This window comes from Papio anubis, chromosome 13, assembly GCF_008728515.1.
Source record: "Papio anubis isolate 15944 chromosome 13, Panubis1.0, whole genome shotgun sequence".
In the NCBI taxonomy this organism is placed as follows: Eukaryota; Metazoa; Chordata; class Mammalia; order Primates; family Cercopithecidae; genus Papio; species Papio anubis.
The window spans coordinates 73,832,148-73,850,307 of record NC_044988.1 but is presented as its reverse complement, the minus strand read 5'-3'; the positions used below and the strand labels follow the sequence as shown (position 1 = coordinate 73,850,307).

Sequence of the window (18,160 nt, the reverse complement as noted above, 5' to 3'; positions counted from 1 at the left end):
GATATATAGATATATTGATATATAACTCTCTGTATGCAACTCTTTTTCCCTGTAGAACAACAACAAAAAACATACAGACTGTTCTCATGACAGCTATTTTTTCTTTTTTTTTTGAGACAGAGTCCCGCTCTGTTGCCCAAGCTGGAGTGCAGTGTTGTGATCTCAGCTCACTGCAACCTCCGTCTCCCGGGTTCAAGCAGTTCTCCTGCCTCAGCCTCCCAAGTAGCTGGGATTACAGATGCCCATGACCATGCCCAGCTAATTTTTTTGTATTTTTAGTAAAGATGAGATTTCACCATGTTGGCCAGGCTGGTTTTGAGCTTCTGACCTCGTGATCCACCCACCTTGACCTTCCAAAGTGCTAGGATTACAGGAGCGAGGACAGTTTTTTTTTTTTTTTTTTTTTAAGTATTTACAGATGGCTGTCTCTGTCCTTGCTCTGGTCTATGGTTCTATGTTCCTTCAGCCATTCTCCATGTATTTTTAAAAATATAATTAAGAACATGTATTACTGAAGAAACTACTTAGGAATGTGAGGTTCCCTATGATAAATAAGGACCCCTCCTATGCATACTGCTTCTGGTTACTGGTTTTGCAGGACTCTGCGGGGCAAAGCACTCTCTGTCATGTAAGAATTAAGAATGAACTCATTAAGAGCATAAATTCTGGAATCAGCTCTGCTTTGTCAAACTCCACCTCTGTGATCTTAGGGAGGTTACTGCACCTCCATAAGCTTCAATTTCCTTATATGTAAAATTAGAAACTTAAAAATGCCTACCTGATGTTGTTATTCTGAGAATTAATGAGGTTATGCATATGAAGAATTTAACATTGTTATGGAGGCATAGTAGATACTCAGCAAAAGTTCTTGCTACTCTTCTAATTATATTGATTAGAAGAGTATTGATGATTGTAAATATGCACCTTGCTTTTATAGCAAGAGAATGACTTTGGAGTTGGAAATACATGGGTTGGGACCTCAGTTTCCTGATTTGTAGCTTAATGACCTTGAATAAGCTATAAAATTAGTGTTATAATTATCTTGCAGGACTGTTACGTGGTCAAGTTTAAAGGGTGATTATCTTGATTCTTGGCATTTAATAGGAATTCCATAAAAGACAGTTAACATTGTTATATTTGATTATAAATCAGTGAATCTGAGTATAGTTTGCCTAATGTTGATGCCAAAAATAATCACTTTGAATTGATTTTGGTAAATAAAACAGACATGAAATCATTTTGTTTCAGTATGAAGCTATGTAAATCAATGGAAAGAATATCAAAATGAATCACTGTTTCCAAAGAATGAAATCTATTCCTGATGAGTTGAGAAAAATATGTATTGCTTCTAATAGACAAAATTATAAACATATTGAATTTGATTAAACAAAGTATTAGCAAGTTGTCTAAGATAATTTCATCTAAATTAGAAGAGGCTCTTTTTTTGATAAGTGTATTTGAGTCAGTAAGCACATTAGTAGGCACAAAGATGAGTAGGGCGCAGCTCTCCCAAGTCCTGAGTTCCTGCTTATCATGGCATTACTGTCAAACTCATAGGAGCAGAGAGTAGAATGGTGGTTGCTAGGGGTTGGGAGTGGGGAAAATGGGGAGGTATTGGTCAAATGGTACAAACTTTCAGTAACTCGGTGAACAAGATCCAGCCTGGGCAACATGGTGAAATCCTGTATCTACAAAAAATTAGCTGGGCAGGGGGGTGAGTGACTGTGGTCCCAGCTATGGGGATGCTGTGGTGGGAGGATCACTTGAGCCCAGGAGATCAATGTTGCAGTGACCCGTGGCTGGGTGACAGAGTGAGACCCTGTCTCGGAAAAAATAAAATAAAAAGATGAACAAGATATCTGATGTACAGCATAGATGGTGATGGATGTGTTAATTAATTTGATTTTTATAATCATTACCCAATGTATACATATATACCTTGGATATATTCAATCTTTGACAACTATAAATAAGATAAAATGGCATTTTGCAACTGCTTCCTTACTGATCTCTCAACTTCCACTGTTCCCTTCCTTCAGTACATTTTCCAGGTAGTTGCATGGGAGATATTCTTAAAATGTGATACATTTCAAACCACTACTCTGCTTATCAGCATATCATACAAGCTGAGATTTGTTAAATGATTGATTGTTGCCTATGTTTTACTTCTTAATTAAAAAAAAATCCTTGTCAGGGCCTAGTTTCACAATCATAGCAAACTGGGAAATGGTCACAACTTGGTGTCTTGTGAGAATTGTCTTCTGGACCGTGAAATTTGTCTCAAAATGAGAGAAAATGCTACAGTCTGACTACATGTTCTTCATTTTCATGTGCAGCACAGGTGCCTATAAAATAAAGCAGAAAATGTTTGAGAGAAGCATGGCTCATACTTCCAAAGGTCAGTACTGTCATTCCAGCAACATTCACTAGTATGTCCTAGAACTTCAGCTCCCTAAAAGACATGAGCTCTTTCAAATCAACCCAGTATTCATCTTTGGATGTTTCATCAGTAGCCAGGGCTGAGCTAGAGCATCATGCTTCTGCTGGAGCTCTATGTGAAGTCAGGGTGGGTGAAGACCGTAGTATGGCAGAAACACTGGAGGTGGCAGGTCAGCATGGTCTAATTCCCTTCTCATGGCGGATGCCTGTGTCAAATGCTACCAGATGTCAAAGGGATAGATACAGATATATTTTTAGTTGAAATTGGTGCTAAATAATGTTAATAATGGTATAAGTATTTGAGACATTCAAATTTAAGTTCTCAAATTTCATCACAAATTTGAGCAATCATGACAAAAAGTTAAGCAGCGTGATGGACCTTTGAACACTTGCTCACATTTGTGTTATATTCAATATAATATACTCTCAGTGAAGCATCTCATGGATGCTTATGATACAGCCTCTGCTAGAAAGCTTGAGTATCCTCACTTAACAGAATATCACCTATATAGATTCAGATGAACAAACAGTTTGTTGTTTGGGTGTGGTCATAGCTTCCACAGTGATTCTGAATCAACAGGATGGATAGTCAGATTACAAAGGCATGCAGATTAGTATGGTCATTTACTTCCCATTCTTTATTTGCCAGTCATCTTAGTGGCCTTGTGCTCTTACTTTGTGCCGTCTTTAAGTGTCTTTGTAGATTATGTAAATCAGAGTTGGGAAAAAGTCTTAATGAATCCTGTCCTTGGTGCTGCAGGATTGTCCTTTATATTGTCCCATCCCATGGCTGTCCTGGATATGTGAACAGTACAGGAGAAAAACCTCTCCGCTCCAAAAGTTGGATCCATTCTATTTCCTTACAACTCCAATTTTTTTTTTTTTTTTTAAATCACAACATTAATTATGTAGGCCCCGAATTGATTTCCTGGGATAAAATTGAAATACCTGAATAATTTAATGTATTCTGGGGTCACAAACTCAAATATCTTCACTGCGATGCAACTGATGTATTTGAATGAAACAGACTGGATGTGAAGCAATATAGAAGGGTGAGGACTGTGGCAAATCTCATTAATTCCATGTGACCAAACAAAATGCATGTGTTATCATATTCCCTTTCTCACCAGTTTATCTCTGTGACTCTATGTCTTTATTGGAATAAGTCTTCTTTAGCCTAATTACATTTTCTAAATGACTTGGTGATGGCAGTTCATAGAGGACTGCTCTCTTTACCAAGAATAAGGTGATTATTCATTTCAAATTTTCCACACGAGGGTCTCATACGCTCCTTTTTTTACTGTTTAGTTACAACTAAAGAGGAAAAATCAATCTCCTGGGAACAGCCCCAGATTCCCTTCTGGAAACTTGTGGAGGGAAGAGTGTTGTTAAAAAGTTACAGGTTCACTTTAACAAGCTTGACTTTAGACTGTTAGCAGGCACGTGGGATATCATCCCTATGTAACCTATTTGTACCAGAGAGAAGTAGGTCAGTCAACTTTTAATGATGTCCTCTGAGATGTAGTTGCCTGCTCAGGTGTAAATATTAGACTGTGTTTTATATTCCTGTGGGAGAAAGTTACCAGGCTAGAGATAACAGAAAAGAAATGGTCTTCCTGAGTTGGTTGGCCTGTTTGGAAGCACTCTGTTTTACACAGTTAAAGGTCATATAGAGCTGTACATTGTCATTATCTATTTGCTGCAGAGGTGGATAGAGAGGTATTGGCAGGTCTTTTAGCAATCAGAAAAAATGGAGCTCTACAGTATGGTAATAAGAAGTGTATGAATTTTGGAATCTCTTTAGTTGCACTCCACCCTCCATGGTGTGGCTTCCTAGCTGTGTGACCTAGGGTAATTCGTATAACTTTTTTGGACTACATGTTCTTCATTGTGTAAATTATGCATGTCTTCAGGTTTTTATGAGGATTAAATGTATTTGTGTCATAAATGATGTTTACTGTGTTCCCTCAACTGAGCTACAGAAAACATAAGTCATTGAAGTGGTTGTTTCATTTTTAATTAATTTGCAATGAGGAAAAGTTGCTTTCTTCGTTTTCCCATTTCTCTAGAAACCTCATGGATGTTGGTCCAGAGACAGTCAAAATAACTTCCTTTCTGGGCTCAACAAAATAATTGCTCTATCATCTTTGTTTAGAGTCCTAGTGATCCTGACAACTTTGGCCTCTCACTGGCCTAGAGTTTCCTCTCCAATATGCCCAAGAGGAACCATTTCTGAACTCATTTTCTACATGGGTATCTCTGACATTTTTGATGTTAGTATCTCCAATTCCCATTCTCGGAGTTAGGATAGTCCCTTTGGCTTTGGAGGCTCTTCATTTTGTGATCTCTGAGACTACATAGCCATGCCTCTTTTTCCAGTCATTGGACAGCCTGCTTGCCTCTCTTTTAGTGCTTGTATTTCTTTCTTCTTTAGAAAGTGGGTTGAAGTTAGTAATGGTTGCTCTACTTTTCTCATATTCTGTATTACCTACAATATTTGCATCAAGAATTATACCATCTATAGCATCAAATGGAATGTCCACTATTAGTGTTTTAATTTGCATCTCCATATACCGCTGAATTCCATCTACCTGGTGATTCACTATCACCTCAGGTAAACCTGTTTATAATTAAACTCCCATATTTCTCCATCTCCTTGGTTTGTTGAACTAAGCATCTTTTCTCTAGAGTGAGAGAAGTGCTGTACATGTGGATGAGTGAGCTGGTACATTTAACCTTCACAGTACATCAGAAAACGGAGCTTCAAAGACATGAAATCACTTGCATAGGCTAGCAAGATAGATGTGGAGGTGAGATTCCAATCTAAACAGTTTGACAGCATATTTAGCCTCTTTACCACTAAGCTTTTCTGTCTCTCTTAATTAACAAAAAATTATTGCACCCTCTCATCTTCCCTAAAGTACATCGCTCTGAAAACCTATGACCCTAGGTTTATTCAGCAGCTTTCTGGTTAAAGCCCTTGGTCTTAGCACGTACTGACCTTTACCTGTGAGTACAGGGATATCCATAAGTTTCTCAAGAGGATGATGCAACACTGGGATCAAGAAAAGGTCAAACTATTATCCACTCTAAATCATAGCCACAAACATTGCAGGACTTGGTCATCATAGTCCCCCAAATTAATCTAATTATCCAGCTTAACAGTGTTAGAGAAATGCCAAGGTAAAATCCAGTAACATCTATTAACTCTTTTGCCTTCTAATACCTTTGGCTTATTTTTCATGACTCAGAAGCAACTAGACTTTCAGATGTTTCCCTCCTGATTAGTAGGCATGTAGAGAAAAGAAACATAGCTTTTCCACTTAGAACCTCTAGGAGTCTTAGTATCTTTGGCTGTAAATTAAGAACAAGAAAACATACTTTTCACTATTATTATGAAGATTTAATTAGAAATAGTATAATATGAATAAACAGCAAAATGCTTGGCATATCCACTCTGCATTCAAATTACTCAGATTATTTCATTATCTTTCTTTGCTTTCATTTCATTCTTTTTTTTTCCTTATGAAGTCAAGTTTTCTACAAGAATTTAAGTATAAAGATTTTCTAGAAAAAGTTACTTTTTCTGTGTCTAGTAAACTTTAATGTACATTGTTCAATTATACTTTATTTCTTAGCGGGATTAATAGCGAATGTATTTAACAAAAATTATGGCATAGCTGCCACCCAATCGGACTGGACACTAGCTATAAACAGCTGATACAGCTGTACTACTGGTTGCAGTCTTAAGCATGGTTTTATGAGATTTTAATTTGGGGGTTGTAATTTAAATTTTTTTGTTTTTAATTTTTTTCTCTTACCTGTAAGCAAGGGCTGACATTTTGTTGGCACACATTAATTACTACAGCCACACTGGTTGTTTATGACAAATATTCATTCTAATTTACTAGAACACTTGCCATAGAAGTGAAATATTTTGATCATCACTGCTACTTAATCATTTGGAAGTGTGTTTTAATTGTCTCGGGTTATGGAGCTTTTAAATTAATTAGTTACCTTTAACTTAATTGTATAGAGGAAAGAGAATATGACTGTTTAATATTGCTTCCTTAAAATCTACTGATTCTTGCTTTCAGCCTAACATAATGTCAATTTTTGCAAATGTCTCAAATGTGTTTTAGAAGAATCTATACTCCATAATAGTTGGGCTGATAAGCTTGTTAATGTTTTTGTTCAAATCTGTTGATCCTTATATTTGTCTGTTTATTCTTTCAGTGCTTAAGATGATATATAGTTATATTAAGTTTTCTTTTATATATTAAGGCTGTTTTATTAGGAGAATAAAGCTTAGAATACACATTTTACTGATTAAATAAACTTTTATCGTAACGCAACTTCCTCTTTTACTTCTAGTAATGCTTTTTGATCTTCAATCAATTTTGTCACATTAATACAGTAACATCAGCTTTTGGTTATTACTTGCCTAGTATACTTTTTCCTTCTTTTTACTTCAACCCCTATTTTTCCTATGTAGTGGAAAATATACACATTAAAATAATATGAAAGTTATGTATTCCCTTAAAATAAAAAATTCTGTCTCTATTATACTAATACTACTTTAAAAATTATGAGTTTAGTTCATTTACAATGACTGTGGTTATTGTGAGTGTGGACTCTCACTAATGGCGGTTTGCTTCTGTTGTGTTTAGTGATTTGTGAGTGTAAATTCAATTTTTCTTTGGATATCCTGCAGAACTAAATTGAAGATTATTTCCTCCAGAGAGCATTTGATCTGCTTTTGCTGGGAATAACGAAGTGGTACTAACGTGAAACCATTAAGTGCTGCTGCTAGCTTATATGTTACATGTGTGAGCACTAGAAAATACGACTCATCTTAGGATGTTTGATCTCCAGCTTTTAAGAAATTATGCTGTTGGTACTGTTAAAACAAAGTACTTTACTTCTATCTCCCTGAAAATTGCTATGATAAATTTTCAAGTCTATGCTTTCTAGGTTTTGAATAGCTTATTATTGAGTGTTGTGAAATTGTGTAAGTACATCTGGTAAAATCATCCACAGTGACCCTGAAAAGCCCCTTTTGCCCTATTAGAGGGTTCAGGTCTAATGGAGGAGTCCCAGATTCAGATCTCCAAATTTTTACTTAAAATCCATCTGCACAGTTGATACTGGCATTTACCAACAATCTAATCTTATTGCTGCTTTTTTTGCAGGTCTTCTCACTTCGTTTCATCTCATAGCTTTTTCCTTTATTTGTATGTTTGGGTTTGTGTGTCAGGAATGGCTGTAGGATGGTTAGGATGTATTAACAAATTGCCTTTCAACCTTTGTGGCTTATTGCAATAATTGTTTACTTATTGATGCTGCTGCATGTATAATGTGTCATGAATGACAGGAAGGTTCTGACAAAGTCACTCAGGGACTTAGACTAATGGAGGCTTCATTTTGAAATGTACTTTTCTACGTGGCAAGGGGAAGAGGGAGCAGCAGGGTCTCTCATTGGCAAGTAAATCTTTCTATCTGGAAACAGTAAATGCCACTTCCACTAGAACTTCATTGATCATAGCAAAGAAAATTTGGGCCCAGTTTCAAGGGAATAGCAATTTTTCTGTATTCCTAAAAGGAAAAAAACCAGAATGTTTAGTGAATAGCACTAATGACTACCATAGGGCATGAAATAAGAGGTTCCTTAGGGAAAATATCCACTTTTTGTAATGCCAAGTGTATATCAATGTCAGTTTTATTTGATATCCAGTTGTATTACAGTTAGAGGGATTTTTTAGGAAAAAAATGTATTGTTTCATAGCAACAGATGCAATAAGCAAAGACTATGCCTTAAGCTGGAGATTGAATGTAGTCCAGATTTCATTTTGGTACTATTAATTAGAAAGACCTATTTAATTTACTATCCTATAGGAATAGCAGAAATGAAGAAGGATTTTTAAAATTTTCTTTCATGAGTGTGAGTTCTTATTCTTTTGAACATTCTGCTTTATTTCATTTGGGATGGAGACAAAGGAGAATTCTAGGCAGGCACTTGAAGAAAATCAAAAGGATTAAATATATCAGTAAAGTGCTAGAGTTCCCTCTTTAAGTCTGTTGTTTGGCTTCAGTCATCTTTTGATCCGTCTTTATGAGATCTTCTGTAATTAGCTAAAAATTTTAAACATTTTTTAGGAAACTAAAAAATGGCCATGTGTATTAGTTTGTTTTCACACTGCTATAAAGAACCACCTGATACTGGGTAATTTATGAAGGAAAGAGGTTTAACTGAGGTTCCAGAGGCTTAATAGGAAGCGTGGTTGGAAGGCCTCAGGAAACTTACAATCATGGCAGAAGGCAAAGGGGAAGCAAACACATCTTCCCATGGTGGAGAGAAAGAGAGCGCAATGGGGGAAGTGCCACACACTTTAAAACCATCAGGTCTCGTGAGAACTCACTCACTATCACAAGAACAGCAAGGGGGAAACTTGCCCCCGTGATCCAACCACTTCCCATTAGGCACCTCCTCCAATTTGACATGAGATTTGGGCGGGGACACAAATCCAAACCATATCACCATGTAACCAGTCATAAAATTAATGGCGTGTGGGAAAAATGGGCAAGGACAATGGGCAGTGTCATATTCAGGCTTGGTTAGGGAATTCTTTTTTTCTGTAGGGCTGACTTGAACAGTTGTGGTTATGATATAGATATACTTTTATATTTGGTATTTCATTTAGCATTATATCATGTTGTGTCAGATGCTCCAACAACACAGAGCAATATAATAGGTACTCTATGTGCCACATTTTCTTAATCCAGTCTGTCACTGATGGACATTTGGGTTGATTCCAAGTCTTTGCTATTGTGAGTAGTGCCGCAATGAACATACCTGTGCATGTGTCTTTATAGCAGCATGATTTATAATCCTTTGGGTATATACCCAGTAATGGGATGGCTGGGTCATATGGTACTTCTAGTTCTAGATCCTTGAGGAATCGCCATACTGTTTTCCATAATGGTTGAACTAGTTTACAATCCCACCAACAGTGTGCAGCCATAAAAAAGGATGAGTTTGTGTCCCTTGTAGGGACATGGATGCAGCTGGAAACCATTATTCTCAGCAAACTATCACAAGAACAGAAAACCAAACACCGCATATTCTCACTCATAGGTGGGAACTGAACAATGAGATCACCTGGACTCGGGAAGGGGAACATCACACACCGGGGCCTATTATGGGAAGGGAGGTGGGAGGAGGGATTGCACTGGGAGTTATACCTGATGTAAAGGATGAGTTAATGGGTGCAGCACACCAACATGACACAAGTAGACATATGTAACAAACCTGCACATTATGCACATGTATCCTAGAACTTAAAGTATAATAATAATAATAAAAAAAATAGGTACTCTAAACTTGTATGTACTAAAGTGAGTTTATGGACTACTGTTTAGAACATGCTAAAAAATTGTGAAACCAGTTCTCTTCACACATTACTTTGTCACACACTCGCAGTATCTGTGAGAGAAAGTGAAGAATGTAGTTGTGCGAATTTTGTAGGGGCAAACATCAGTTGTGTGAATTTTTTAGGGGCAAAGATGGTTATGATGTACATTCTACTATCACCATAATCTCTTCTTTCTCTACCCCAAACCCTACAACCACCTACAAGGGAAGGTAATCTTTCAAGAGAGCCATTTATAAAGCACCTTAAAATTCAAGGGACTGACATTTCCTACTGAAGAATATTGACTTTGGCTGAAGCTGCCCAAGCTTAGCAGAAGAAAATGGAGAAATAACAATGTAGGGAAAGGAACTGTATTTTCAGAGTTTAGTGGAACAAAAAAGTCTGTGCCTTTCCCAAGGGCCAGATGTTGACAGTATTGTAACGAGTTGAGTGGAATAGTTTTGTAAAGAAGTTCCTTTAAAACAAGTGAATAAATGTCCTTTCTTCTCCCTCCAAAATAAACCAACAGGAACGTACATGTTTACAAGAAAATTAGGCAACCAAACCAGACAAGCTAACATAGCATTTTAATTCATTTACTTAATTTTTAAACTGTATTTTTGAGTTACTTTCTGTGGATGTGTGTGTATTGAATTGCTGTTTGGTATTACTTTGTTTTTAAATCCTGAATAACTTCCTTTAGTATTTTCTTTTTTCTTTTTTTTTTTTTTTTGAGACGGAGTCTGGCTCTGTCACCCGAGCTGGAGTGCAGTGGCCGGATCTCAGCTCACTGCAAGCTCCGCCTCCTGGGTTCACGCCATTCTCCTGCCTCAGCCTCCCGAGTAGCTGGGACTACAGGCGCTGCCACCTCGCCTGGCTAGTTTTTTGTATTTTTTAGTAGAGACGGGGTTTCACCATGTTCGCCAGGATGGTCTCGATCTCCTGACCTTGTGATCCACCCATCTCGGCCTCCCAAAGTGCTGGGATTACAGGCTTGAGCCACCGCGCCCGGCCTAACTTCCTTTAGTATTTTCATAAAGCAAGTCTAAGTCTGCTTGCAAAGAATCATCTCAGTTTGTTTATCAGGTAACATGTTTATTTCACCTTTATTTTTGAAATATGGTTTTGCTGAACATGGGCTTCTTGGTTGACATTTATTTTTGTGTTTTATTTCTTCTTCCAGGCGTTTGAATATGTTATCCAATTGCCATATAGCCTCAATTGTTTCTGATGGGAAGTTTGCTGTTAATATTATAGTGGCTCCCTTACACATGATGAGCCAGTTTTCTCTTGAAGTTTATGAGGCGTTTTTTTTTCCTTCTTTATCTTACAATATTTTGACTATCGTGTATCTGAGTGTACATCTCTTTTTAGTTTACCTTACTTAAAGTTCATTGATCTTCTTGGATGAGTGTTTCATCAAATTTGTGATGTTTTTAGCAATTACTTAAATAAGTATTTTTTTCTGCCTTCTTCCTTCTGTTATTTCCATTATGTGTATGTTGGTACACTTAGTATTGTCTCACATTTCCATGAGGCTCTGATTATTATATAATGATTATATAATTATTATGATTATGCCATTTGAGAGTATACTAAAGAGACTTAATAGTCTACAGTTTAGAAACAACAAAGCAACTGCAGAAGTAAAAGCAGATGTCTTACACATACATTTTGTTACATAGTTCTGTATGGAAATGGTAGCTTGACCCAGTCTATTGCTTATTATCCATCTGATTTGCTACATTTCTCAAGCAGATAATTGCATATTTCATTGCTTTTAAAGATACCTCATGAGAGACTAAAAACTGGACAGGCCTTATTAATTTACCAGAAGTAAGAGCCGAGTGACAGACTCAAGACTCTGAGGATATGGTGCTGGGAGATTATTAGTTCTGGATTATGGAGAAAAATAGATGGAACTAAAACCAATATTGGAAGCAGCTAATTGTCATAGTGAAGAACCAAAGCTGGGGTGATGCTGACAGGAATGGGAAGCAAATAGGGAGGGGCAAATCCCTTATTTTCATCCAAGCTTTCATTCATCCTCTAGCACTTCTTCTGGTGGAGTCTAACAGAAGCTCATTAACAAAGGAGAAATGTGATTTTCAGTGTGCCAACCCTAACTAGCAAGCCAGAACATAGAAAAGTAGATTTGAAGCTGAGAGATGAGAGAGTTAATAGCATCAGTTATTCCCTAAAGAAAAAGGATAAAAATCTTGTGCCAATTCAAAGGTTTCTGACTTACTAAAGAATACCTAACACTAAAAATAATAAAATAGCTGATATTTATTGAGCATTTAGGATATTCCAGGCACTGTTAAATGCTGTGCATGAATTAACTGATTATATTATGAAATTACAATAATTATCTTTTAACAAGACAGTAAAGTATTGTGGTCTTACTCTCACAACTTAGAAGTAGCTCTAGTCTTTTACTTTGGATTTCTCTTTTATATTTCAACTACCATAGACTCCTCAAAGATCTGGAGGTAAACGGAATGCTTTCTTCTATTGACCATAACTGACTCAGTTCCCTCAATGGAAGTAGGACTTCCTCACATGAGTGCTGCCCCACAGGGAGCATAAATAGAGATGATCTCAATTTTGAGCCATTTCTGTCTTACCCCTCAGTGCCCAAAACCCTGTGCTCCTCGGTACACTGGATGACTTGACCTAATTTCTTCTGCCACTTCTTATTCTCATATCACAATTTTTGTCAGTCACTCATTCTGCCTAGTTTTTCTACTATTTAGATTCTGTGTGATCTAATGCAGAGTAGATCAAAAGTCCTTGTTTCAGCCTTGTCTCTTTTCAAAGTCCACGAGTAGCACTATGCTGCCAGACTACCTATATTTTATTAAATTAAAACTTAGGATGCATTACCAGGGAACTCTTTCATTTATCTTAGTCTCATTATGAATCAAATTCAAGAAAAGTTATGGAAAATAAAAGGTGATGCCTTCGCTATTAAGGAATGTATATGACTAATGCCAATACAGTTTATTTAGAAATATTTAATCAATTTCTGGTTTGAATAACCTTTGCTACTCGGATATGACAAACATACATTTCTCGTTTTATATATGAGGTGGCTCACCTATTTGTTCAAAAATATTTATTGAGTACCCATTATATGTCAGGCTGTATTACAAGATTTTTTAGATGTTGTAGGGTAAGATCCTATCCTCAGGGAGCTTATATGTGTGGTGGACATTGTACAGTAAATAAATGAACAATTAAAAATGAATATATAATACATCATGTGCTGATTAATATTTACTTTGCATACTGATAAATAATGAACTTAATATAGGTCGTAAATTGCTTTTTCAAATGCCTTTTGCCTTGATTATTTTCTGAAGATTGGAGAGTGATTATTTTTTGCTCAGGCTTCCAAAGAGATTTTCAATATTTATCCGTGATAGTATGTTTTAACACCAGGAACATGTTTTATTTCTATAGTTATATGTTTTTAAACAAAAATCTGATAGTAAAAAGAAAATATTTCTTTTTCGAGATGAAGTCTCGCTCTGTCACCCAGGCTGGAGTTCAGTGGCATGATCTCGGCTCGCTGCAGCCTCCACTTTTCTCATTTAAGCAATTCACCTGCCTCAGCCTCCCAAATAGCTGGGACTACAGGCCCATGCCACCATACCCATCTAATTTTTGTATTTTTAGTAGAGACAGGGTTTTGCCATATTGGCCAGGCTGGTCTCAAACTCCTGACCTAGGTAACCCACTTGCCTTGGCCTCCCAAAGTGCTTGGATTACAAGCATGAGCCACTGTGTTTGGCCCAAAACTATTTGTACCATATGGTTTTGAATGCCACATGGGAAATTTGTTTTCACGTGGTAATTTTATCTTTCTGAATTTTATGTCTGCAGTAGCATTGAATATTAAGTCATGTAGTATAAATAAAGTATTCATTTTCCATCAGAAAAATGTTTCCTACACAGTATGTTTTTGACAGCAGCCTTTACATCCTTGTTTCGCAGACTATAGATGAGAGGATTGAGCATGGGAGTCATCACTCCATAGAAGAGGGAGATGAGGGCCTCAATTATGTCTTCACTACCGGAATCAGCAGAGACTTTAGACTCAGGCTTTGCGTACATGAAGAAGATGGTTCCATAGAATATAATCACCACTGTCAGGTGGGCTGAGCAGGTGGAGAAGGCCTTATGTTTTCCTTCAGTCGAAGGAATCCTCAGAATAGTGGCAACAATAAATATGTAAGAGATGGAAATTACTAACAGTGGAATAACCAAAACAATCAGATTTGACCCTGTCATACTAATTACATTGATTGAAATATCATCACAGGCCAGTTTCAAGATAGCCAGAATTTCACAGACAAAATGGTTAATGACATTATTAGCACAGAATGGTAACTGCATTGCAAGAGCTGTCTGCACTACTGAGTCCACAAGCCCAGTGACCCAGGACACAGCTGTCATGGCCACATAGGCACCCTTGCTCATGATGACAGGGTATCTCAGTGGGTAGCAGATGGCCACATAGCGGTCAAGTGCCATTATGCCTAAGAGCATGCACTCCGTGGCCCCCATGGCAAAAGAAATAAACATTTGCACCATACACCCAGAGAAGGAAACCCTTTTCTTTACTGCCAGAAAGCTGGCAAGAATTAGTGGGACAGAGGAACTTGTGTAGCAAACATCGAGGAAGGAAAGGTTACAGAGGAAGAAATACATGGGAGTGTGCAGGTGAGAATCACAGATGATAACTGAGATAAGGACTCCATTTCCAAGCAGAATCATCAGGTACATCCACAAAATTAGAACGAAGAAAACTGTCTGGAGCTTTGGGTGGGCAGAAAGCCCCACCAGGACAAATTCTGTCAACGTGGAGTCATTGGTCCTTTCCATATTACATACACTGTTCCCCAACAGAACTCTGTGAATGATAGAACCGGAATATGTTAATACAGTGTCTGTGAGAGCTACTTTTAAGAATCATATTCTGTATTATTGCAGTTCTGTATTTGGATGCAACAATATAAGTTTGGGGAAAATTTCTTCCTGTAAAACCCAGGCCACTAGAGCAGGAATCCTAACCTAACTGTCTCAGAGTTAAGAGAGAACACATATGATTATAGGATCTTTGGATCCCAATCCACTTTATTGCTATTTCCACAAGTTCTGCCTCTTAACCCATTGGCAGCAAATCAGTGTCCTACAGCCTAGATTCAGCAGACAGGTATGCTTTGTTTGGCAGTGATTGTCTGTACTGTGTTTAAATTTGAAATAGAGATCAACATTCTAATCAACAGATATGGTATAAAAATCTGTGCCTTCAGCTTGTCTTTGAATAAATTAGAATATTTGAAAACATTAGACCTGTCTCTGTCATGGAGCTTAGTTATATTAATAACTGACCCATTGGATCCAATGCATGTCTCTCCATTCTACCAGACTACTCTCCTCACTCTCTCTTGTCACTGGAGGTGAATATAAGTTATTAATTAACATGTTATTCTCATGTTATTCTCAATTGTTGGTTTCAATTGTTTATATTACCTGGCAGGATCTTATATGGATTTGGAATCTTGACCCATGGCTGCAGGGCCAACTTATCTATTAGGCACAGTACGCCCACCATATTGTGAGAAACCTAAGAAAATGTTTTGATTTCTTTTAAAATATGAAGAAAAAAGTGAACTTTAAATTTTAATAAATACTATATTTGTTTGTATAACGATGCAGAAATAAAATATAACTTTTAAATCTTTATGGAAATAAGGCCCCACAAAGCCAAAAAAAAAAAAAAAGTGCCTAGGGCCCATCAAAATCATCATGTGGCCCTGTGTAGGTGAGCATCTTTTGAAAACTCAGTCTGGACTACTGGTGGTATAGTAGTGGTTATGTATCTGCATATAACCTCTTTGAGGAGAGTAACCTCGTTGAGAAAAGGAACATACCTTCATATTCCTCCAATATCTTTTTTCGGTATAATGAGGAAGTATGCATTCAAAGAAATGATTTAAAAAAAACTGAATACATTAAAAATATTTACAATGCCAATTTTATCACGGGCTTTGATTAAAATATGTAATGGTATTTATCGTAGCCTCTACCTAATTTATTTTCACACATGCAACAACTAAAGAATCAATTGTGATAATAGTGTTTTTATTCAAAACATACACATTGAACTAAACCAATGATGTCTAACCATTAATTATTGAAAAATAAAATTTATAACAAATATATATAAAACAAATAAAAAGAAAAATTTCTCCAGTTGAAGTTACACTAGTGTACAGGGGAGAAGAAAACCCCATTCTTTACTTGTTTATTCACTCTTACTCCCTCAGTTAAGTTTAAGAGGATTCCAGGGAGCATAGTTTTAAAATCGTCAATGCACTTTGTAAAACATTAATAATCTGCATTTTAATCCTTTAATCAAAAACAATAATAATAAAATAGTAATTTATGTATTGATTATGCCAGATACATTTCTAATTTTTTTTATTCATAACAACCCAAGGAAATGGGACTAATATTGTAGGAGATAAGAATTATCCTTTCTTAAACATTTGGTAAACATCATCAGTAAATTATGGATGAATAGACTTAAGGAAAAAAGTAGTAATTATTTCAAAAGATGCAGAAAACACATTTAGTAAAGTTCAATTTATAATTTTTATAGAAACTGTCTGAAATCCTCAAGCAGAAGGTAATGTTCTGAACTTCAAAGAAAACTACCAAAAAAACTATGTTAAGTTACTATTCACTAATACTTAATGGAGACAGTTTATACATTCTTAAAGATTTTTGTTTTGTTTTGTTTTGTTTTTTTTGAGACGGAGTCTTGCACTGTCACCCAGGCTGGAGTGCAGTGGCACAATCTCAGCTAACTGCAACCTCCGCCTCCTGGGTTCAAGTGATTCTCCTGCCTCAGCCTTCTGAGTAGCTGGGATTACAGGCGTGCACCACCACGCCCAGCTAATTTTTGTATTTTTAGTAGAGACAGGATTTCACCATGTTGGTCAGTCTGGTCTTGAACTCTTGACCTCAGATAATCCGCCTGCCTCAGCCTCCCAAAGTGCTGGGATTACAAGTGTGAGCCTCCGCACCCGGCCATTTTATGCATTCTTATTCAGATCTGGAATAAGATAAGGATGCCCACTTTTATAGTTATTCTTTAATATAAAATTGGTAGTCTTGGTTAAAATCATAAGACGAGGAAATGACTGAAGTATAGATTAAAAAAGACAAAAATTTATAAGACCAGATGAGAAAAATTAGTAAGACTTCTGGAAGTGAGCTTAACAGAAAAATCAATAGCTTTCTGTATATTAACAACAAATGATAAAATAATAGAAATAAATATAACAAAAATTAAAGATCTATGTTTATCTCAACAAGGCCTACATAAGACTTTTACAAAAATTCTTCAAAAATTATAATGAAGGGCATAGTAGAATATGAGTAATTGAAAAGGTATGACATGTTAATAGGTAGGATAAAAATATAAGAATGCTGTCATTTCCCTCTCAAATTAGTCTATACATTCAATTGAATGCATTAAAGATTTAGCTGGTTGTTTTTTTTTAGGGATATGAGTACTTATCCTAAATTCATGTGAAAGAATAAAAGTATACAACTTGCATAGTCAGTTTTATAAAAGAAAAATATGAAGGAGCATTCTGTCCCAGCCAGAAAAAGAAATGTAGTTTTAATAGAAGGGACTATCATAGATTAAAAACAAAAAAAAAGATAAAAGAAAAAGAGCAATTGGCTTCTGATGCCATAAAAACAACATAATATGGATTAAGTGAATAAAAAATTGAGGTACTTACAAAATTTTATGAGTATAGTTAGACCAAATATTTTTAAAAATAAAGTTTTTCATCTAGGTAAAGAAAAAAGTCAGTTATAGAGTAGATGGTCAGCAATGGAGAACAAAAGGAAGTTTCCAAGTTCTGGTGAAGGCAGGGTTCACCCAAGGAATTTCAGTCTTGTGGTCCCACTGGAAAGGTTATCCTTAGTGTGAAGGAAAATGAATCTGGCATTTGTATTAGCCCGATGCCATGAACTATGCCATTCACATAAGTAATCCTCTTGATCTGACTTGTGTTCCCTTCCAATGACAAGCCTGCATTCAGGTAACTTGCATATAATGAACGAATGAGCAGAGAAATTTGGTGGCTGCTCCCCCTAGGCCTTTGTTTCTCATTGGAAAGCTTGGCACTGTACTTTCTAGTCATATCTGTGAACTCATGTGAATCTACACCTGTGAATGAGATCCAGCCTCTTCTTACTTACCAAATCAATTTTAAGTC

At 36.4% G+C, this 18,160-nt stretch overlaps 1 protein-coding gene across 1 annotated transcript; it reads right to left on the bottom strand.

Annotated features, from left to right (window-relative positions):
• Positions 1-13,778: 13,778 nt before the first annotated feature.
• LOC100999769 (olfactory receptor 13C8) lies at positions 13,779-14,741 on the bottom strand. Its single transcript, XM_031654366.1, has one exon. The coding sequence runs from the start codon at positions 14,739-14,741 to the stop codon at positions 13,779-13,781; it is 963 nt and encodes a 320-aa protein (XP_031510226.1).
• Positions 14,742-18,160: the final 3,419 nt, after the last annotated feature.